At 46.5% G+C, this 23,912-nt stretch overlaps 1 protein-coding gene across 2 annotated transcripts in view; it reads left to right on the top strand.

Moving 5' to 3' along the window:
- The window catches only part of NFATC4 (nuclear factor of activated T cells 4), a 57,124-nt gene that overhangs the window by 3,079 nt on the left and 30,133 nt on the right, over nucleotides 1–23,912 (top strand). For both annotated transcript variants that reach the window (XM_081970034.1, XM_081970033.1), the window contains exon 2: nucleotides 14,943–15,930. In XM_081970034.1, coding sequence (XP_081826160.1) covers nucleotides 14,943–15,930 — 988 coding nt within the window. The remainder of the gene's footprint in view (nucleotides 1–14,942; nucleotides 15,931–23,912) is intronic.

Below are 23,912 nucleotides of genomic sequence, written 5' to 3'. Positions count from 1 at the left end.
GTTAACTTTCCAAAGTATTTGTTTTTAAGGTAAAGGCGGAGGGCTTAGCCCACGCCTCCTGATGCAAAGAAGGATGCCAGCTGGAGAACCAATCATGCTTTGTAAGGTGGCTGTCCATGCTAAATGTTAGGGCCTGAGCCGATGACACAGGGGCTCAGCCCGAATGTCGCAAGAGCCCAAATTCCAACCTCCTTTTGCCATTAGTGGCCATCCTAATTCTTCTGGGAAGTATGCAAAGTGGCTTCCCTGTTTGTTTGTTTTTTTGCTCCTAAGTATCTGGAATTTCAAGGTATACTGCTGTTGGAAGAAATGTCCTTCTGGGTTCAGTTCCAAGTGGGGAAAAAGACACTGGACACATGGAGGCTGCGTGGCAAGATGTTTTTAATGGTGGACAGGACCACATGGCTTGAGGTCCTAGGGAAAAAGATGATCGCATGCTTCCTCAACCTCAGGGTGTAGCTGATAGTTCCTGGGTTTTTTATGCTCTCTGTTCTGCCTCACCTCTCTGTTTCCTGTTCCTGTGTAAGAAATGTATTCTGATTGGTTGTCAGACTCTCATCTAGGCTGTGTTTTGAGTCCAGGTTTGGTTGAGCATTGCTTCTTCCCAGGTGCCCTTGTGATGAGATGGGTAAAGGGCTAACACTATCATGCCTTAATCCCATCACCCTGGAGCTGAAAGGGGAGATCTTTGTTATGTAGAAGAGACTGGCCAGGGCTTTTTTTTTTTAAATGGCCCATTGACAAAGCTGGGGGCTATTAAGAGTGAGTCTGTTTCCTGACTAAAAACATGTTTCTCCATTTCTGATCCAGGGAAATACAACATTCTGCCTTTTTCAATATTTCCTAGGATATGTCATTCTTCTAGGAGAGGGGTGGGTTTTAACTTCCTACACTGCCTTCGATCTGGAGGTGCTATCAGGTTAGTGACAAAATAACGCCAATCCTTATTTTGTCAAAGGCCCTCTATCTCCTTTGACGGTCTCTCCTTCTAATGATGGAAGGAGATGGCAGGATCTTCCTAGCAATTGCTACTTAAGCCCTTTTATTAGCGATGCTGGCTGTTAAATTTGGGGTGGGGTTGGGGTTGGATTCAAATAATTTAACAACTGGTTCTCTGCCCTAATGACCAGCTGGGTAGGTGGAGGCTTGGTGATCATGTGACTGGGTGGGCGTGGCCAACTCAACGTCACTCACTCGCTTCGCCTTAGCTATTACAATGCAGTAAGGGTTAACCGGAGAGGCAGTTTCTGTAAGCAGGGCAATGAAGATGAGGCTAGAAACAACACCAGAATGTTTCCTTCCTTCCTTCCTTCCTTCCTTCCTTCCTTCCTTCCTTCCTTCCTTACTTACTTACTTACTTACTTACTTACTTACTTACTTACTTACTTACCTACCTGTAAAGTGGGAAAAAAACAAAATGAGATTTCTTCCAAAAACTGGTTCTCCAAACTGCTTAGAAAGTTAACCGGTTCTCCCGAATAGGGGCCAACTGGCTGAATCCCATCACTGCTGGGGAGAGGGGAGCACACTTAGTTTGTATTCATAGCATGTAGCATACCATCAGCCACTTGCCTGCCCCCAGTCTTTTTTTTCCTTGTGATAATCTTGGAGTTCAAAATCTAGAATTTCCTCGAAAGAGTATTCTAAATCTGGAGGATTTGTTTAAGGCCAGAAATTTTCCTATTGGATGTTTCTACCCTTGCCTGAAAGTTAGAAAATTGCCTTTCTAGACAAATATAAATTGAATGAGATAGCGAATAAATCCAAAGCTAAACAGTAACAGAGTTGGAAGGGACCTTGGAGGTCACCTAGTCCAACCCCCTGCTCATGCAGAAGACCTGGACTAGGGATTAAAACCGCTGAACTGCCGACCTTTCTGATCGACAAGATCAGTGCCATAACCACGGAGCTTTATGACATGATAGGATACTATAGTCATCCTGAATTACTCCAAACTTAAGAAGCCCAATTTCAGTGTTGCCAATTTTGCAACAAATGGGGTATCTATAAATATAAAATGTGGCTTGATTTAGGATGATGGTATTATATTTATCTGCTTTCTCCTATTTATCTATGGATGTGTGGTTTTTTTCCCCCTAGACTAGCCTCAGAAAAACTCAGAAGAAAAGAATAGAGCATTTGATTTGAGGTTAACATTCACTCTCTTCCACCATCTCCTGGTCCTTAAACAGCCCGGAGGAAGAAGCAACAAATTGTCCATCATGATGAACATTTCATGGCCTCATTCCACCCTCTATTAGACACTACAGATCTATTTTCTTTCTTCGGTATTTTAATCTTTCTGTAAACACCTTCTGTTTGTTTCGGCTTTTTATAGCCACCCATCATTTAGCCAGCCATCATTTATCAGCACCACAAGTTTGAGAGAAGCTTCCATTTTTTTTGGTGGTGGGGGGGAAGCATGACATACCAGGAGGAGGCTCCGGGGCAAGGGATGGGTTTTCCGGTCAGCTCCACAATTGATAGGGCTTTTGGTTAGGACAGGTAGAGGAAAAAGGATGCCACGCTAGAAGGAGACTCTGTTGGGGGAACCGGACTTCTGGTGGGCTCCAGAACTGAATGGAGGGGCTTTTGGTTAGGACCTTTTTGGTTCTTTGAGTGTTTAAGGTTGCTGATCCTGCAATAGAAGATCTTTTTCCAGGGATATTCTTGTAGGTTTAACCACCCTGTGCCCCAAGCCTGTCTCCCTGGACACTCGAACCTAATTTCTCCCAAATGTGCAATATCCATTTATGGAAATTTATGAAATTGTATCGTATGTATGATAATCTCAGATCCTGAGATTACACACACAACCCAGTGGGTAGTTAGAAGTTCCAAAGGTGTGAAGAGGACAGCTAAAGCTAGTTAAGATGTTGGCCATACCCTAGTGTTGGTGTTTATTGCAAAATGATATTTTCTCCAGATCTACTTGATGTTATCTAACATAGCTTCTGGGGTTGAGGAAGGCTTATTTCAAGAAACAAATGAAGAATGGTTGCAGGAACTGCGCATGGCTAGTCTAGTAAAGAGAAGGACCAGGGGAGACATGATAGCAGTGTTCCAATATTTGAGGGGCTGCTACGAGAGGAGGAGGTCAAGCACCTGAACGCCAGTCAAGGAATAATGGGTGGAAATTGATCAAGGAGAGATTCAACCTGAAAATGAGAAATTTTCTCATAATGAGAACAATCAACCAATGGAACAAAAGTTGCCTTCAGAAGTTGTGGGAGCTTCATCACTAGAAACTTTCAAGAAGAGATTGGACTGTCATTTGTCAGAAGTGGTGGAGGGCCTCCTGCTTGGGTAGAGGGTTGGGCTAGATGACCTACAAGGTCCCTTCCAACTCTGTAATTCTATATAATTCTGTATTTATTCTGTATAAGATTGCATGTGCTTAAAGGGCTGCTGGGATCCGTTTTGTTAATGGTGCAAATGCAGCAGGAGAGAGTCGCTAGTGATTTCAGCACTTTTTATTTCCAGCAAAATGTGACTGCGCTCTGCCGGTTGGACTACCGGAGCTCGGCCTTTTAGGAGCTCCAGGCAGACCAGCCAGCCAATGACAGCAGTTTAAATTCCCTGCAATTGGGACAGCCAATCCGCAGCAAGCATGACAACTTAATGTAGATTCTAGCCAATCCGCAGCGAGCATGAAAACTGATGTAGATTTCTGACGTCCATACGTATGTAACACCCCTCTCCTAGAATGAACAGTGTCCAATCCCCTGCCTATGTATATGACATAGTCCTGCAGGTAAGCAGGGGCCACCGGCTTCCTACTGGACCTGCGCAGTTCATTTGTCTCCAGGATCGCGGCTGCCGCGGTCGAGTCTGCTGTTCTTCTGGCTGCCTCGGATGGAACCATCTAGAGCTCCTCGGCCCACCATCAGTTATGGGCTGTTATCGGAAACCAGGATGTCGGGTAGACTGTGGGTGGTGAAGAGTCATCGGAGAGCTTGGATAGTGGTTTCTGCCATGGTTGTCTGCAAGATGATTACTTCTAGCCATTTGGAGTACGCGTCCATGGCAATCAGGAACGTTTGTCCTTCTACTGGCCCTGCATTACTCTTTGGGGTGGGGGCCTTTCTTAATGGCTTTCACCTTGCTGTCGGTCGGGTGGATGCTCAACCAATCTATTAGGCAGCCCAGGAACTCTACCTGACTTAAACCAATTTTGCATTTATTAGGGTTTACTTTGAGTCCTTTTTCCCGGAACCTCTCCAAGGTCTCGCGCACTGGCCTATTGACTATCCTGATATAAAAACATTGTTGAAGTATGGTACCACCCCTGGGATCCCATGCAATAGGCACTCCATTAGGCACTGGGAAAGTCCTGGGGCTATGCTGACCCCAAACTGCAACCTGGTACATTTGAAATACCTCATGTGAGTCAGTATGATTTGTGCTTCAGCGGTAGCTTTGTCTACTGGCAGCTCCTGATAGGTCTGGGCAAGGTCCAGCTTGGCGAATACCTTCCCGCTTCCTAGAGAATGCAACAGATGTTGCACCACTGGCACTGGGTACGCACTCTACTGGAGGATCTTGTTCAGTGTAGACTTGTAATCTGCACAAAGGCGGACAGATCCATCTGGCTTCATGGGGGTGACTATGGGGGTCTCCCACACCATGTGGTTGGTTGGCATGAGGATTCCCTGGGGCAATGAGCTTGTCTAATTGTTCCTCGATCTTGGGCTGCAAAGTAAATGGCACCCTTCAGGGTTTGAGCCTGATGAGGGTTACATGGGGGTCTAGGTTAAATGAAATGGGTTTCCCCATATATCTACTCCCGTCAAAGATGTCTGCAAACTCTGCCAACGGCTGGTCCAGTTCGTGGGTGGTTATGTGGTGCAGTCCGGTGATGTCCAGGCCCAAGGGTTTAAAACATTCTACTCCCAGCAGTGATGGTTGGTGGCTGCCAATGACCGTGAGCAGCAGCCGGCTCTGGAACTCGTGGAATGTTACTTTGACCTCCATTCTGCCTAGTACCTCTATCAGATTCCCTTGATAGTCATTCAGGCGGACATTTGGCGGCTTCAGGAACTTCCTGCTTGTGGCTGGGTTCAACTTCTTGATTGTTTGCCAGGATACTATTGTGAAATATGACCCTGTATCCAGCTCCATTTTGCATGGTTCCCCTTCAATGGTCATGACTGTGTGGTATTTCTCCTGCTCATGTGCATCTGTGTGTCCCACGATTGTGTGATGGATTTCTCTGGGAGCTTGGTATTGGTCCTGTCTTTGTCTGCTCCATTGTTGGCCAGCTCTTGGGTTCCCTGGTCTTCTTGACGGGGCTATCGGCTTTGGCTGGAAAGGAATGGGTTGGGGCGCTTTGCAGATTTCGGCAATGTGGCCCTTTTTCTGGCATCGGCGGCATGTTGTGTCCCGGGAATGGCAAGCAGCCCTTGTGTGGAAGCCCATGCACCCGGGAAACATGGCTGCCTGGTCTCTGCATCCCTGGGGTTCTGCCACCTTTCTGGGTACAGGCGGTGGATGGTGTCGTCTGCATCGTCCCAGTTGTCATAGTACTCAGGGACTTTGGTTGACCAGTCGGGCTCCGGGTATGCGTGGTGCACTCTGCTGGTCTTCTTCACATTTGCTGCTGAGATGTCTGATGATTCCGCATCCCTGGCCTCCTCGACAACGTCCTTGAATGAGACCCCTCTCTGTATTAACAGTTTCTTTTGTAAAGAGAGGTCTCTCATCCCCAGGATGAGCCGGTCCTTCATCATTTCTTCGGGATTTATGAACTCACACCTGGTACCGATCTCCCGGAGGCTGGCTACAAAATCATTGACGGTTTCTCCCTCTCGTTGGCACCGGTGGTAAAACTCATTCTGGCTGACCACGGGGGTGGCAGATAATGCGTAGTGGTCTTCCAGGGTGCATTGCAGGGTGGCCCAGGCGACCGTCTCCACATCTGTTGGGGCGATCAGCGTCTGTGCCATTTTGTAAATCTTGGAGCCGCAGGAATAGCGCTCACTTCCTGTTGTCTGTCCTGTCCTGTTAATCGTTGGCCTCCAGGAACATTCTGAAACTGCCCATGTATGTGTGCCAGTCTTCCGGCTGTGGGTCGAAGATTGCTGGAGCAGGCGATACTCGCAATGCCATTTGTGCAGGTGGTCGGTGTCCTTGTTGCAAGATGGCTGCATCGTTCATGAGAAGGTTCTCAGGTTCCTTTGTCCTTCATTGCCAGTGTTAGATCGGGGCGAATGCAGCAGGCGAGAGTCGCTAGTGATTTCAGCACTTTTTATTTCCAGCAAAATGTGACTGTGCTCTGCCGGCTGGACCCTCACCCTTTAAGGAGCTCCAGGCAGACCAGCCAGCCAATGACAGCAGTTTAAATTCCCCACAGTTGGGACAGCCAATCCGCGGCGAGCATGACAACTTAATGTAGATTCTAGCCAATCCGCAGTGAGCATGAAAACTGATGTAGATTTCTGATGTACGTCCGTACGTAACACATTTGCTTCACTTTTTTTCCAGATGTTGTCACAGATTTAAGCAACTTTAATATTCCGTTGTTCCAGCCAAGTCTAAGATGAAACGAGAAAGTATTCTGCTATCTATAGTATTACGGATATTTATAGATAATATGGGCTGATGAATAGTATATACCTAAATTGTTTCAGAGCATGAGGTCTACGGTCACTGTACTTTGATGCCTATGTGTGGAAGATTAATCAGAACTGAGTATTTACCTTGGAAAGGATAAATACTTCTTAATAGGTAAATCCTGCCTAATTTGTCAGAGATAGTGTTGACAAAATTGGATGGCCTGGAACAATTGTCACCTAAGTGAACCTTTCTCATTATTGGACAAATTGATGGAACATGTCTGACTCTTCAACCTAAGCTTTAAAGCTGCTGATTATTTAATCTGTTCTTATCGAGAATATATCCTAGGTTAAGAGCTAATAATTTTGGTCTTCTTGTACTTGACTTATTCCAGCAACTAGTTGGTGTGACTATGTTGGATGTTCTGCTCCTACTCTCTATGGTATTTGAGATGATGATGATACATATAAACTATTTGCCCCTATATTGCTGTACTTGGTTTGACATGCTGGTTTCGATAATCTGGTTTAACATTCTAGAAAGTCATAAATGGTTGTAATGTACCTTTGTTAATATTAGTTTACTAACAAGTAGAAAGAGGCATCTACTGCTCGACATGTGACTATAATTAAGGCCAGAATTTCCTTTGCAGTTGTTAAGTGAGCCCTCCCAGATTTAATCACTGTTTTTGCCATGACTTTTTAAGCAAATCTTCATATTTGTTAAGTAATGTCAACCTGTTCATTTCTGCACAGTCTAATATCTTCTTTATTACCTCCCCTTCCGATGGAATTTTGTCTGCTTTCCAATTTTGTGCAAATACAATTCTAGCTGCTGTTATTATTTGTACAATCAAATATGAATCTCCTTTACTATATTTCTCTGGTAGAATAAACAACAAAATACCCAATACACAATATGTTTCCCCCATTGTTGAAGGTCAGAAAAGGTGATCTTAGCACTCTGGGATGCTGGAAATATGTGTCATTAGCCAAGGACCCAAATTTTGATCAGGTGGCCTTGGGGACACTAGTACAGTCATAGGTGTGAGGATTGGTTGTAGTTTTTTCCACCGCTATTGCAACTTAGCTGCCGTCACTAAACAACTGGTTGTAAGTTGCAGGAATGGTTGCAGGAACTGGGCATGGCTAGTCTGGCGAAGAGAAGGACAAGGGAAGACATGATATCAGTCTTCGAATATTTGAGGGGCTGCTACAGAGAGGAGGAGATCAAGCTATTTTCCAAGGCACCTGAAGACCAGACAAGGAATAATGGATGGAAACTGATCAGGGAGAGATTAAACCTAAAAATAAGGAGAAACTTTTCTGATATTGAGAATAATCAACCCGTAGAACAGAAGTTGCCTTTGGATGTCATGGGAGCTTCATCACTGGAGGCTTTCAAGAAGAGACTGGAGGGCCATCTGTCAGAAATGATGTAGGGTCTCCTGCTTGGGCGGGGGGTTGGTCTAGATGACCTACAAGACTCCTTCCAACCCTGTTAATCTGTCTCTTAAGTCGAGAACTACCTGTATTTTGGTTTACTGAAAGAACTATTGGATCTTAGAAATGGGGCCTTTTTGGTAGTGGAGCCCTGCTTGTGAAAATACCCTCTTCTTTTCTGGGAAATTGCAGGGCCTGATGTAACATTGGGTGGCTTTTCCAGGTACGGTGCATGCGATTGCTGGAATTGCTCCTACTCGCTCGCTCCCTCGCCTGTATTGATTCAAAACAAAGAAAACTACTTTCCTTCCTTGATTTTGCCTTCTCCAGGCACAGCTCTAGGCACGCTTCCCCTTTTTAAAGGCAGCGGAAGGGGGGGGGAGTCTTTTAAAGCAAATGCTACCGTGGGTGGGGTGGGTAGCGCGGGGAGGGGTGGTTGTTGATTGTCAAAACGCCAAGGCAGGCACAGGAAATGGTGTTGCGTAGAAAGCCAAGGACAACTGAACTCAAGGCAGAGGGAAGGAAGCAGGCTGGAGGGAGACAGGATTGGGTTAAGTCGCGCCTGGGGTCTCCAGAGCTTAGCCCTAGCTAGCAAGAGCAGATGAAATCAAGGAAAGGAGGAAAGCTTCAAATTGGAAGCAGATTTTTTTTTGCAAAGGAGGGAGGAGGCTAAGCTGCAGGACACGGAGGAAGAGAGAGAAAGAGTGGAAATTGAACAAATCACTGTTCCTCCCTCCCTTTTTCTTCCCCCTTCTTATGTTGATCCAAATGTTTGTTTCTTCTAGGAAAATCAATCCCTTTCTCTATTGTGGGTGGTTTTTCTAACCGACTTGTTTATAACCCGAGTCGCAGGCTCAAACGTGGGCTCTTGGCGTAAGGGGAAGGCCGCGGGCTGAAATCTGGGTGACTAATCTCTGAAGGAAGGAGCTTGTTTCCCCGTCTTTCTCTCTGGGACTCTTGGCTCCGGCATTGCGTTGAGGCCTGGATTGCATAGTTGACATTTCATGTGGCTAGCCTGTGGGTTTGTTTATTTACTAGTTAGATTGGTAGCTTCTCCGGGAGCTTCTCTGTGTTCGTTATGATCTCTTTCACAACCACCCTGTGAGGTGGGTTGGACTAGGAGAGAGGGAGGGAGTGGGAGAAAGAAAGAGAGAGAGAGAGGCAGAGAGAGAGGGGGAGTGAGAGAGAGAGGCACAGAGAGAGAGAGGCAGAGAGAGGGTGGAGAGAGGGAGGGAGGGAGAAAGGGAGGGAGGGAGAGACAGACAAAGAGAGAAAGAGAGAGATAGGGAGGAAGAGAGAGGGAGAGGGAAGAAGAGGGAGAGACAGAGAGAGAGAGAGAAAGAGAGACACATAGAGAGGGAGTGAGAGACAGAGAGAGAGAAAGAGAGATTGAGAGAGAGAGACACAGAGAGAGAGAGGGGGGAGGGAGAGACACATAGAGAAGGGGAAGGGAGAAAGGGAAGGAAGGAGAGACAGACAAATAGAGAAAGAGAGAGATAGAGAGGAAGAGAGGGGGAGAGGGAAGGAGAGGAAGAGGGAGAGAGAGAGAGAGAGAGACAGAGAGAGAGGGAGTGAGAGAGAGGGGGGATTGAGAAAGAGGCACAGAGAGAGAGGCAGAGAGTGGGTGGAGAGAGGGAGGGAGAAAGAAAGGGGGGAATGAGAAACAGACAAATAGAGAAAGAGAGGGAGGAAGAGAGAAGGTGAGAGGGAAGGAGAGGAAGAGGGAGAGAGAGAGAAAGAGAGGCACATAGAGAGGGAGTGAGAGACAGAGAGAGAAAGAGAGGGAGGTATTGAGAGAGAGAGAGACAGAGAAAGAGAGCGGGAGAGGGAGGGAGAGAGAGAAGGGAGAGACACATAGAGAAGGGGGAGGGAGAGAGGGAAGGAGAGACACATAGAGAAGGGGGAGGGAAGGAGAGAGGGGAAGAGAGAGGGGAGGAGAAAGAGACCCAGAAAGAGAGAGGGAGGGAGGGAGAGAGAGACACACACACAGAGACAGAGAGAGGGAGGGAGGGAGAGACACAGACAGGGGGAGGGAAAGAGAATGAAAGGAAGAAGGAGAGGGAAGGAGAGAGAGAGAGAGAGATTGACTCAAAGTCATTTAGTGGATTTCAGTGGTTATGGATGTACTTGGACAGCAACGTACGACCAAAATTGAGCCCAAAATTGCTATTGCTAAGAAAGGCAGTTGTTAAGTGGATTTTGCCCCATTTATGACTTTTCTTGCCACAGTGCTTAAGTGAATTCTTGCAGCTGTTAACTTAGTCACACGGTTTTCAAGTGAATCTGACTTCCCCATTGACTTTGTTTGTCAGAAGGTCACATGACCCCAGGAAACTGCAACCGTCAAAAGATGATCACATGACCCCAGGAAACTGCAACAGTCGTAGATATGAGTCAGTTTCCAAGCATCTCAGTTCTGAGGGAGTAGCAACTGTTGTAAGTGTGAAAAGCGCTCCTAGGTCACTTTTTTTCAGTGCTGGCGTAAGTTCGAATGGTCCCTAAATGAATTGTTGTAAGTTGAGGACTGCCTGCAGTTTCATTAATCGCAGCCTGTGCTTTAATGCTCTGCATTCCTCTATACCTGCCTGACTGTTCACATCCACAACAGAAGTGGTTGTGTTCATTTTTACAGGCTGGAGGACTAGGAACTTGAGCTTTCAAAAACAACTGGCTCTTCTTTCAAAAAGCTGTGCTAGTATTGCATTCAGTTCTGAGGAATCATTTGTGGTTTCTCTATTTTCCTGTGTCTGAGCCTTAACCAGTATCTCATATTGTTTCTCTGTAGGCCTATTTGGTGTGAGCAATGACTAATGCAGAAATTTGCACAGTATATAGATGAGTAACATATAATATTGTTCTAGATTGCTCACTATTTGAATGAGTGATATCCGATGATATAGTTATATGTCCATTAAGGAGTCTATTTAACAGATTAACAGAGTTGGAAGGAACCTTGTAGGTCATCTATCCAACCCCCTGCTCAAGCAGCAGACCCTACATCATTTCTGATAAATGGCAGTCCTATCTCTTCGTGAAAGTCTCAAGCTCCCACAACTTCCGAAAGCAACTTCTGTTCCATTGGTTGATTGTCAGAAAGTTCCTCCTTATTTCTAGGTTGAATTTCTCCCTGGTCCATCATTTGTACAAGACAGTCTTTGCATTACAATAGTTCATTTAGTGTCCGCTTGAAGTTATAATAATAGTACTGAAAAAAGTGACATATTAGCACATTTCCACACTTACAACCATTGCAGTGTTCCCATGATCTTGTAATCAATCAACCAATTCAGTCTATTACAGTCATAGACCAGAGACCAGGACATTTAGGCAAGAAAAACGGAATGCACAGGTACAGTATAGGTGGTACCTTGCTCAATAGTAGTAACTGTGAGAGGGATCTTGGAGTCCTAGTGGACAACCATTTAAATATGAGCCGGCAGTGTGCAGCAGCTGCCAAAAAAGCCAACACAGTTCTAGGCTGCATCAACAGAGGGATAGAATCAAGATCACGTGAAGTGTTAGTACCACTTTATAATGCCTTGGTAAGGCCACACTTGGAATACTGCATTCAGTTCTGGTCGCCACGATGTAGAAAAGATGTGGAGACTCTAGAAAGAGTGCAGAGAAGAGCAACAAAGATGATTAGGGGACTGGAGACTAAAACATATGAAGAACATATGAAGAACGGGTGCAGGAACTGGGTATGTCTAGTTTAATGAAAAGAAGGACTAGGGGAGACATGATAGCAGTGTTCCAACATCTCATGGGTTGCCACACAGAAGAGGGAGTCAAACTACTCTCCAGGGCACCTGAGGGTAGAACAAAAAGCAATGGGTGGAAACAAATCAAGGAGAGAAGCAACTTAGAACTGAGGAGAAACTTCCTCACAGTTAGAACAATTAATCAGTGGAACAGAAGTTTCCTCAAGAAGTTGTGAATGCCCCAACACTGGAAGTCTTTAAGAAGATGTTGGATAGCCTTTGTCTGAAATGGTATAGGGTTTCCTGCCTAGGCAGGGGGGTTGGACTAGAAGACCTCCAATGTCCCTTCCAACTCTGCTATTGTATTATTATTTAAATAAAAACACTCAGTAACTATACAATTAAAAATTCTAGTATAAAATAATACATAAAAACTAAAATCCATGATAAAATCCAGTTGGCCCACACACGAGGGAGGTCACACACTGGATCTTATCTTTGTCTCTGGCCGGTGGAGGAGTGATCTGGGAGTAGGGGATTTAGTTATTACACCCCTGTCATGGTTAGACCACTCACTTCTCCGGCTCGACTTCCCAGCCTCTACTCCCCATCGCGGGGAGGCGGAACCGGAATGTCCAAGATGGTTCCGCCCCAGACGCCTGATGGAACCTGATAGGTTCCAGACGGAGCTTGGGCCATTTCCTGTAGCCCTGACCCGCACCCGGATGGAGGACCTAGTGGCTGCATGGAACAGTGCGGCCACTGGGGCCCTGGACCGGGTTGCGCCTTTGCGGCCTCTCTTGCGGCAGTGAACCACCCAGGCCCATTGGTTTACCGAGGAGCTGAGGGTGATGAAGCGCCGCAAGAGACGTCTAGAGAGCAGATGGAGATCGTCACGCTCTGAATCTGACTGATCACAGGTGAGAGCCCATTTACGGACTTACCTTGTGGCGTTAAGAGTGGCCAAGCGTCAGTATTGAGCCACCCTTATTGCGTCCGCAGATAACCGCCCTGCCGCCCTGTTTGGGGTAACCCGCTCCCTCCTTCAACAGAGGCTGCGGGAAGCCCCTTTGCAGGGTAGAGCAGAGGAATTTGGGGAGTATCTGCAGGACAAAATCGCTCAGATTCGAAGCGAGTTGGTCTCTACTAGTGGTCTAGAGGGGACGTCGGAGGTGGGTCTTGAGGCTCCACTCTGGGAGGAGTTTGACTGTTACTTCTGACGATATGGACAGGCTGCGTAGGCGACTGTGAGCCACCACATATTTACTGGACCCGTGTCCCTCCTGGCTTGTATTGGCATCCTGGGAGGTCACACGAGGCTGGCTCCAGGAGTTAGTTAACGCTTCTTTGAGTGAGGGGTTCTTGCCGGCCATCCTGAAAGAGGCGGTGGTGAGGCCCCTACTCAAGAAGCCTTCCCTGGACCCAGCTGTGTTAGCCAACTACCGTCCCGTCTCCAACCTTTGCTTCCTGGCGAAGGTTGTAGAGAGTGTGGTGGCACAACAGTTTCCACGCCACCTGGAGGAAACTGATTATCTGGACCCGCACCAGTCCGGTTTCCGGCCCGGCCACAGCATGGAGACGACATTGGTCGCATTGGTGGATGATCTCTGGAGGGCCAGAGTTAGGGGTTGCTCCTCCATCCTGGTCCTACTAGACCTCTCGGCGGCTTTTGATACCATCGACCATGGTATCCTATTGCATCGACTGGAGGGGCTGGGGGTGAGGGGCACCGTTCTGCGGTGGTTCTCCTCCTACCTCTCTGGCCGAGTGCAATTTGTATTGGCAGGTGGGCAGAGGTCGACCTCGAGGCCGCTCACTTGTGGGGTGCCACAGGGGTCGGTCCTCTCACCTCTCCTGTTCAATGCATATATGAAGCCACTGGGCGAGATCATTTGTGGGTTCGGGGTAGATTACCATCTGTACGCAGATGATACCCAGCTGTACATCTCTACCCCAAACCACCCCAACGATGCCGTCAAAGTGATGTCCCGGTGTCTGGAAGCCGTACGGATCTGGATGGGAAGTAACAGACTCAAGCTCAACCCGTCCAAGACGGAGTGGCTGTGGCTACCGGCACCCCGGTTCAACCAGCTGATTCCATCACTGGCCATTGGGGGCAAACATCTGGCCCCCATGGATCGGGTACGCAATTTGGGCATCCTCCTAGATGCCCGGCTGTCAATGGACGACCATGTGACAGCCGTGGCAAGGGGGGGCGTTTCACCAGGTTCGCCTGGTGCGCCAATTGCGTCCCCTATTGGACCGGAACGCCCTTCGCACAGTCACCCATGCGCTTGTGACGTCCCGGCTAGACTACTGCAACGCTCTCTACATGGGGCTCCCCTTGAGATGCACCCGAAGACTGCAGTTGGTTCAGAATGTGGCCGCGCGGGCAGTCTCGGGAGTCGCTAGATACTCCCACGTAACACCTCTCCTGCGCGGGCTGCACTGGATACCTGTAGCTTTTCAGGTGCGTTTCAAGGTGCTGATTATCATCTTCAAAGCGCTCCATGGCACAGGGCCTAGCTATTTGCGGGATCGTATCCTGCCCCACACATCCCTTCGGCCGATTTGCTCACACAGAGAGGGACTCCTCCGGGTTCCGTCCACTAGGCTGTGCCAGCGGGCGGCACCCAGGGGAAGGGCCTTCTCTGTGATGGGTCCGACCCTCTGGAATGACCTTCCCCCTGATATTAGAACAGACAAATGGTTACCCAATATTAAAAAATTCCAGTGTTGGAGCATTCACAACTTCTGGAGGCAAGTTGTTCCACTGATTAATTGTTCTAACTGTCAGGAAGTTTCTCATCCATTCTAAGTTGCTTCTCTCCTTGGTTAGTTTCCACCCATTGCTTTTTGTTCTACCCTCAGGTCCCTTGGAGAATAGCTTGACTCCCTTTTCTTTGGGGCAACCCCTGAGATATTGGAACACTGCTATCATGTCTCCCCTAATCCTTCTTTCTCTTAAGCTAGACATACCCAGTTCCTCCAACCGTTCTTCATATGTTTTAGTCTCCAGTCCTCTAATTCTCTTTGTCGCTCTTCTCTGCACTCTTTCTGGAGTCTCCACATCTTTTTTACCTATCTTTAATGCTCCAATACAGGTGGGAGCTAGAAGTCAGCAATGATTATTTCCAGATTGCCTTTCCTGAGAATTTCCATGAGGGAATTTCTTGGACCAGCCAACTCTGTGATTTAATCCAACAGAGGAACACTTAATTCACATTTTCTGTCTTTTTTACAGACTTGGAAGCAGACACTCTCCCTGGCTATTGTTCGCTTACTCTTGGAGACCCTCCACCTTATGCCTCTCCTCTGGGCATCCCATGTCCTATGCACCTTGGAGGGGGCCGTGCTGGCATGCACTCTCCTCCACCCCGTCCTGCCAACTTGGACGGCGACACCTTCGAGAGCCAACCGGCTCGGCAGGTGCGGCTGGGAGGTTCCCGGGTGCTCGAATGCCCCAGCATCCAAATCACCACCATCTCTCCAAGTCAACGGACCGATGAAGATGAGTGGGGCTCTTCCCCTCGGGATTATCTCTTGCTGGAGGCTTTTGGGGGTTACCGGGAAGCGGCTCCTTCTTCCGGATTCTTCACCCCAAGTCCTGCTAGCAGCGGAAGTGTCTCCCCATGGAGCTTTTTTTCGGATGACGATGCCCCCGCTGGAGATGACGTGGAACACGAGCTAAATGAGGCTGCAGCTCGTTTTGCCCTTAGCTCACCCTTGGGCTCGCCCCGAGCATCTCCCAAGCCATGGTCATCTGCTGAAGAATCCTGGCCATCTTACAGTACCAGCTACTCCCCAAGTCGGGGAACGGAGGACACGTGGCTGCTTCTTGGACCTCGGCCATCGTCCCCCTGTGGCAAAAGACGCTACTCCAGCTCGGAGACGCATTCTTCGGTATCTCCATGCCTCTCCCGGAGGGGTAGTCTTGGTGAGGAGGCTCCAGGAGACACCTTGGAATCGAGCAATGACCTGGCCCCGTTTAATTGCCCCGCCACCCGGCTGGCAGAAAGCATCCCTCAAAAAGCTCGCAAGACCTCGACTGAGCAGACGGTGGCCCTGACTCGGAAAGAAGAAGGGAGCTGCAATGGAGAAGACGTGGGTGGTGGCCCCATGGGCAGCGGTGGACTTGGGATCACCCGCAAAGAAGGGATGGATTATCTGGCTGTGCCGTCCCCCCTGTCCTGGTCCAAGGCTCGTCTTGGAGGCCACAGTCCTCTCTTCAGGTATGTGTGGTTCATATGAGACAGGAGAATTGCCATTTCTTGTCAAGACATGCACACTTTGGGAGATCACCAAAGTTTGTTGAGAGACATTTTTAGGGATCTGTCAACCAGATGCATGAAGGGAGGCATGATGGGGGGGAATAACACCATCATTGGCGCTAAAATTCTAGGGTGTGCTAAACCAACACTGATTGCCTGTTCTGACGTAGGCCTCCGAAGATCATAAAGCAGACTCCTCATCCCAATAAAACCTCTTTTATTTAGGTTAAAGGGAATTCCTTTCTGGCAAATAGTCTTTCATGAGATTTCACAACTAAGGACCTTTATCAGGATTGGAGAATTGCCAGGCTGATATCTTCCTAACGCCATGCTGTAGCAGCAATTACTTGGCAAGAAGCCAGGAGCAGATCTTCACCCTAATGAATTGAACTAATTGTCTCCTGCAAACTCCCCTCCCCTTTCCTTCCTCTTTGTTCCCTATGGGAAGGGCCATTCACCGTCCACCTGTGGCTTTACTCCCAAGTTGGCCCTTGTTCTTTGGCTGTTCCCTTCTCCTGGCAGGTCTGTGCATGTGCACATTGGGAACAGGCTCCAGCTGTTCTTCTGCCTCACTGATACCGGACTCCGAAGGCTGATAACTGTCAGGCGGACCTGGCCCCATCTCTGCCTCTGATGCAGAGCACTCATCAGAGCCTTCCCCAGACTCTAGGACTGACCCATGTTCCTCCCCAATCTCCTCAATGAGTCTGCCATTAGCTCCGCTGGCGGGCCGCAACATTGCCTTCCATTCATCAAATACAGGTAGTCCTTGACTTGCAACCATTTGTTTAATGAACATTCGAAGTTGCAACGGCACTTAAAAAGAAAGCGGCATTACCGTTTTTCACACTTACGACCTTTGCAAATATCCTCATGTTCTCATGATCAAAATTTGGACACTTGGCAACTGGCTCATATTTATGACGGTTGTAGTGTCCCATGTGATTTTCCTTTGTGACCTTCTGGCCAGCAAAATCAGTCCAGATTCACTTAACAACCGGGCCGCTCATTTAATGACTGCAATGATTCACTTAACAATTGAGGCAAGAAAGGCCATAAAACAGGGCAAAACGTATTTCATAACTGTCTCGCTTAGTGACATAATTTTTGGGTTCAGTTGTGGTCACAAATCAAAGACTACCTGCAATCAAATACTACTGTGATCACTATGATGTGATGACATGATTTATTCCCTTGGTGTCCAGGCATTGTTTCCTTGCATTTAAAGCCGAGTTGCACACTCCTTTCAGAGAAGATATATAGAATAACCATTTGTCTGAAGGGGTGTAGGGTTTCCTGCCTAAGCAGGGGGTTGGACTAGAAGACCTCCAAGGTCCCTTCCAACTCTGTTATTCTATTCTATTCCAAAGCAGGATCTGCTAAATTCATCTTGCAGCTGCTGGCATATCATTGGGATACCACCAGGCCACCAACATGGGCAAACCCTAGCAATTTAAGTTCTTTTTATTGGGCACAGCCATGAAGTAGTGGAAGAAGAAGAACCTGATTTTTGTGGAAGCAAATAAGCCATGATTGGCTGACCATTCTTTGCACTCAGGTCCCCTCTATGAAGGGCAACTGTTGATTGGCTCTCCATAAATTCCATAGATTTGCAAAACGACCTGTGCTCGGTTTATTAATAATTCTCAAAGCAGCCATCATCGGGACCCTTACTTCCCTCTGTCTCTGCCTTTACTCCGAAATCCTTTAAAAATAAAAAAGGACTTCTTTTGGGGTATCATTTGGCCACCCCTGGTTTATAGGGGCAGACTTTGCAAGGAAAAAGTTTTCTGCAGAATTTGCAAGGAGAAAGTTTTCTGCCTTTCATCCTTATCCCTAGAAAGTTATAGCCTCTTAAATTAGATCGCAACAGGTCCATACCCTGATTTCTTTCTGTATTATTTATGTTCCCGATTACAGGTAATCCTAAACTTTCAAAAGTTCATTGAATGACTGTTTGAAGTTACAACAGCACTGAAAAAAGTGATTTATGGCCTAAGAGGGTCCTTGCTATTCTCTGAGCTTGTTTCTTTTCTTGCAAACATTTTATTACCCATACTAGGTAACTAGTGAAAGGGGCGCGGTGGCTCAGTGGCTAAGACGCTGAGCTTGTCGATCGAAAGATCAGCAGTTGGGCGGTTTGAATCCCTAGTGCTGCGTAACGGAGTGAGCTCCCGTTACTTGTCCCAGCTTCTGCCAACCTAGCAGTTTGAAAACACGTAAAAAATGCAAGTAGAAAAATAGGGACCACTTTTGGTGGGAAGGTAACAGCACTCCGTGTGCCTTCGACATTGAGTCATGCCAGCCACATGACCACAGAGACGTCTTCGGACAGCGCTGGCTCTTTGGCTTTGAAACGGAGATGAGCACCACCCCCTAGAGTTGGGAATGACTAACACATATGTGTGAGGGGAACCTTTACCTTTACCTTAGGTAACTAGTTACCTAGCTACCACTGATGATGTTATCAAACTAGATAACATCATCAGGGCTTGCTAGGTAACTGATGATGTTACCTAGTTTGGTTAATGAAACTTCTGCAAGGAAACAAGCGAGGTCAGAGAACACCAAGGACCCCTCAGGATAACCCTGGGCTACAAATATTCTCCTTTATTAGTGACATATGACCAAGTCTCACGCTTATGACCATTGCAGCATCCCCGTGATCAAAATTCAGGCACTTGGCCACTGACTCATATTTATGATGGTGACAATGTCCCTGGGGGGGTCATGCGATCACCTGACAAGCAAAGTCAATGGGGGAATCAGATTCACTTAGCAGCCGTGTTACTAACTTAACAACTGCAGGGATTCACTTAAACCATTGTGGGAAGAAAGGTTGTGAAATGGGGCAAAACTCACTTGACCAATATTTCGCTTAGCAACATAAATTTTGGGCAAAGTTGTGGTTGTAAATCAAGGACTACCTACACTCACTCTTCATCCTGACCACCATCATCATCATCCAAGGCACCTGAAGGTAGAACAAGAAGCAATGGGTGGAAACTAATCAAGGAGAGAAGCAACTTAGAACTGAGGAGAAACTTCCTTAGAACGATCAATCAGTGGAACAAGTTGCCTCCAGAAGTTGTGAATGCCCCAACACTGGAAGTCTTTAAGAAGATGTTGGATAGCCATTTGTCTGAAATGGTACAGGGTTTCCTGCCTAGGCAAGGGGTTGGACTAGAAGACCTCCAAGGTCCCTTCCAACTCTGCTATTGTATTGTATTGTATGTAGCCTTATCTGATATCAGCATTTTCCTTTTTTAAAAAATCCTTTTTCATCCCTACTCTACCAAGTAACTAGTTGTTCTGACCTAGGCTTCCCCAGCAGCACGAAGCCGAGTCCTCGTCCCGATAAACCCTTTATTTAATTTACAGCAAATTCCTCTCCAGCAAAGTCTTTCCTCTCCCACAAGTCTTTCAAGACGGTACACAATTACTGACATTTATCAGGCTTGGAGAGTGGCCAGGCTGATATCTTTCAGATGCCGCAATACTTGGCAAGAATGCAGGAATGAACTAAATTATCTCCTGCAACTCCCTTCTGCTCCTCTTTTATTTACTCTGGGAGGGGGCATTCACTCTCCAACTGTGGCCTTCCTCCCAAGTCGACCCTTGTCCCTTTGCTGTTCCCTTCATCCGGCAACTCCGCACACGAGCACACTGGGAACAGGCTCCAGCTGTTCATCTGCCTCACTGACGTCTGACTCCGAAGGCAGCTGATAACTGTCAGATGGACATGGCCCTCTCTCTGCCTCCGACACAGAGCCCTCATCAGAGCCTTCCCCAAACTCCAGGACTGGCCCATGTTCCTTCCCAACCTCCTCACTCTCCGAATCTGCTGCCAGCTCCGTTGACGGGCCATACCACTAGTCTGGCGTAAGTCTTTTCTCCAAAAGCTTTAGCCTGATCGTAGCTCCCATTCCCCTCCCCTAATTTTAAATCCTTTGGCCCAGGGCGATGCGGTAATGGGGCACCCAGGATTCTCCCCATTTTTTTAGCTACCTTCGAACCAGCTGGCTTGACTTTACCACTTGTGGCTCCGGCATTTTGGTCTGACTGCCAGTGGGTCTGTTGTATAAAACAACCTGTCAAGCCAGCCCAGGGAGAAAGGCTGATGTCTCCTGTTACACATCCCAGATCCCAGCTCCAGGGCTGTTGAGAATGGGTTGCTGGCATAAACAGACCGTGGTTCGTTCCCTGTTAAGGTAAGCAGTAGGGTCGGAAGAATTTTGCCTGCGTGGTAGATCAGCCTTCTTCCTTTACTGCATGCCGCCAGTCCCTTTTATAATTCCACAGTTCAGTCAATTCAGTATAATATAGTATAATTCTATACTATACCCCGTCTGTTTTTTTTTTCCTTCTCTTCTTGTAAAGAAACACTCTTAGAAGTTTTTTAAAGTCCTTTTTGAAGTGTTATCTGCAGCATTTCTAATGAGTGCTTTCCCGGAGGTGAGAGAGCGTGAATATAAAATGAAGGAATTTAAAATGGAGATCTGCTGATAATGCACCTGTTGGGGGAAATATGATCTGTGACTTCTACGACTTCTACGATGTAGAAAAGATGTGGAGACTCTAGAAAGAGTGCAGAGAAGAGCAAGAAAGATGATTAGGGGACTGGAGACTAAAACATATGAAGAACGGTTGCAGGAACTGGGTATGCTTAGCTTAAGAGAAAGAAGGACTAGGGGAGACATGATAGCAGTCTTCCAGTATCTCAGGGGTTGCCACAAAGAAGAGGGAGTCAAACTATTCTCCAAAGCACCTGAGGATAGAACAAGAAGCAATGGGTGGAAACTAATCAAGGAGAGAAGCAACTTAGAACGGAGGAGAAACTTCCTGACAGTTAGAACAATTAATCAGTGGAACAGCTTGCCTCCAGAAGTTGTGAATGCCCCAACACTGGAAGTCTTTAAGAAGATGTTGGATAGCTATTTGTCTGAAACGGTATAGGGTTTCCTGCCTAGGCAGGGGGTTGGACTAGAAGACCTCCAAGGTTCCTTCCAACTCTACTATTGTACTGAATTCTATATTACTCACCAATTAATCAGAATCAGAATAGAACTGGAAGGGACCTTGGAGGTCTTCTAGTCTAGCCTGCTGCTCAAGCAGAAGATCTTCTACCATTTCAGGCAAGTGACTGTCCAGTCTCTTCTTAAAAATCTCCAGTGATGAAGCACCCAAAGCGTCTGAAGGCAAGCTGTTTTACTGGTTAATTGTCCTCCCTGTTGGGAACTTTCTTCTTAATTTTAGATTGTTTCTCTCCTTGATTAGTTTCCATCTATTGTTTCTTGTCCTGCCCTCAGGTGCTTTGGAAAATAAGCCGATCCCCTCCTCTTCGTGGCAGCCTCTCAAATATTGGAATACTGCTATCATTTCACCCCTACTCCTTCTTTTTCTAGAGTAGCCAAACCCAAATCCTGCAACCATTCTTCATATGTTTCAATATCCAGGCCTTTAATCATCTTAGCTGCTGTTCTTTGCACCTTTTCCAAAGTCTCAACATCCTTTTTTGCAATGCAGTGACCAAAACTGGATCCAGTATTTCAGGTGAGGTTTTACTAAGGCGTTATAAAGTGAGACAAATAGAGTAGAATAGAATAGTTGGAAGAAACCTCGGAGGTCTTCTAGTCCAACCCCCTGTTAAAGCAGGAAACCCTACACCACTTCAGACAAATGGCTATCCAACATCTTCTTAAAGACTTCCAGTGTTGGGGCATTCACAACTTCTGGAGGCAAGCTGTTCCACTGATTAATTGTTCTAACTGTCAGGAAGTTTCTCCTCAGTTCTAAGTTCCTTCTCTCCTTGATTAGTTTCCACCCATTGCTTCAGCCAAATACTTCACATGATTTTGATTCTATGCTTCTGTTTATACAACCAAGGATTGTATTAGCTTTTTTGGCTGTCTCCACACACTACTGTCTCATATTTAAGTGATTGTTCACTAGGATTCCAAGATTCCTCACACAGTTGCTGTTTTTGAGCCAGGTTTCAATTCATCTCTACGTGTACCTTTGGTGTTTCCTGCCCAGGTGCAAAATCTTGCTTTTCGTCAATCATTTGAATTTTGGGGGGGAATAATGATGACAATTCAGCATAGCTTTTCGATTTGCTGAATTAAAGATGTTTTTTCCTTTGAAAGTCTGATAATTTGAAAGGATTGAGGGACTCTTTGTAGAAATAAGGGGAAAATATAACTTGCTGGTTTCATTGGTTATAAAGGTCATTAAATATGTTTGTGTGTGTGTGTGTGTGTGTGTTGTATTTGTACTGATAAACAAATAAAGGGAGACTAGTATAGATCTATTTCTAGCTAATCAGCTAGCCATACCCTTACTGGGATTTGAACCTGGGATGTGTTACATATTAGGCAGGAGTCTTAGCCACTAAGCCACAGGCTCTCCACCTTATCAGTTGAGCCAGGGAAATAGGTATGTAAGAGGGAGTAGTGAGCTTCCTCCCATATTTAGGCATACCAGGGGTTGTAACATACATACATACATACATACATACATACATACATACATACATACATACATATATTATACCATACTAGACTAGAGACTAGATCCATACTAGTCTCCCTTTATTTATTTATCAGCACAAACACAACACACACACACAGACACACACACACACACACACACACAAGGAGTCTGTTACTTATGGCTAGTCATTTAACAACTATTTGGAGCAGAGGTGTGCTGCACATACTTTAACAACCGGTTCACCGAAAATGTGAGTGCATGTGCATGCTCACTTCACGGGTGCGTGCTATACTAGAATGCCTTCTGTGTTGCGTGCAACACTTAAACTAGGCTTTTTTGATGGGGCCAGCTTTCTACACACCTGTTAGGTCAGCCAAGGTTAGTAGAAAGTGAGAGGCAGCTGGGCTGCAGGGTGGGGCGAGCGAGCTGGAAAGTGAGATATCTAGGACTGGATAGCATCGGGGGTGGGGGTGGGGACTGGCGCTTGGAGCTACTGGTTCGGGTGAACTGGTCCGAGCCCATACAGCACTTCCATTGTTGGTAAAATGTTGCAAGCCAGCTCACATTTACAACTGGTTGCAACGTCCTGCATTCATCTGACCACGATTTGTGCCGTTTTTAGCGAGTTAGGAAGAATGTGTTTGAACCTATGACCACAAAGTTCATTTAACAACACTATAATAAATGGCCCTAAAATTGTGTCTGGTGACTTGGGTGCCTCAATTTACACCTGCCATGACATATGACTAAAATTCAGGTCCCAGTTGTGTGTTATAAGTTGACGACTCATACAGCTTCATCTCATTCTTACAGAAATTTGCTATTTTTTAAATAATAGGGCACACAGCACGCCGGTACTCTTTTTACGTGTAGTTTTCTTTAAGCCGTGTGCTTTACATGTAAAGTACATGCAACGCCGTACATGTATATTTTTTAAAACTGCATTGTAAAAAAGATAAATATGGAAAACAAATGAAAATTGCCTCCATCCAGGACGTTCAGAAAATGCAAATGGGGACAAGTGGCGTAACTTTATTATTAAAACACACACCAAACAAATGTCATTTCCGTCTCCATGGGAGGGTTCTACCCTTGATACAGTTTCTTTTGAGAACTCTGAACTTTTATATTTTAACTAGCTGAATACCTATGCTTCTCTGTGAAGCTATGGGGTTGGGGTTGATAAATTGACACTTAAAGCTTGAACATGAATGAGTAGTTTAAAAAAGCCAATGTATTATTTCGTTAGAGACACTAAGCTAAGTTTCTGTTACAGATCAAGACATTATTGTAAGTCTATAAAATAGATGGACTTAAGCCCTCTAATTCCACCAACAACTCTGACTTTTTTGTCTATGTAGACAGGCTAAAATAACTCGCATAGTATAGACTTTCAGTTCCTGTAAAAGGCAGCAGCAGACACGGTCTTCTTGAGGGGACCAGCAGTAAAA

Source organism: Natrix helvetica (assembly GCF_964273705.1).
Source record: "Natrix helvetica genome assembly, chromosome: Z".
In the NCBI taxonomy this organism is placed as follows: domain Eukaryota; kingdom Metazoa; phylum Chordata; class Lepidosauria; order Squamata; family Natricidae; genus Natrix; species Natrix helvetica.
This window is presented reverse-complemented; position numbering and strand designations above follow the sequence as displayed.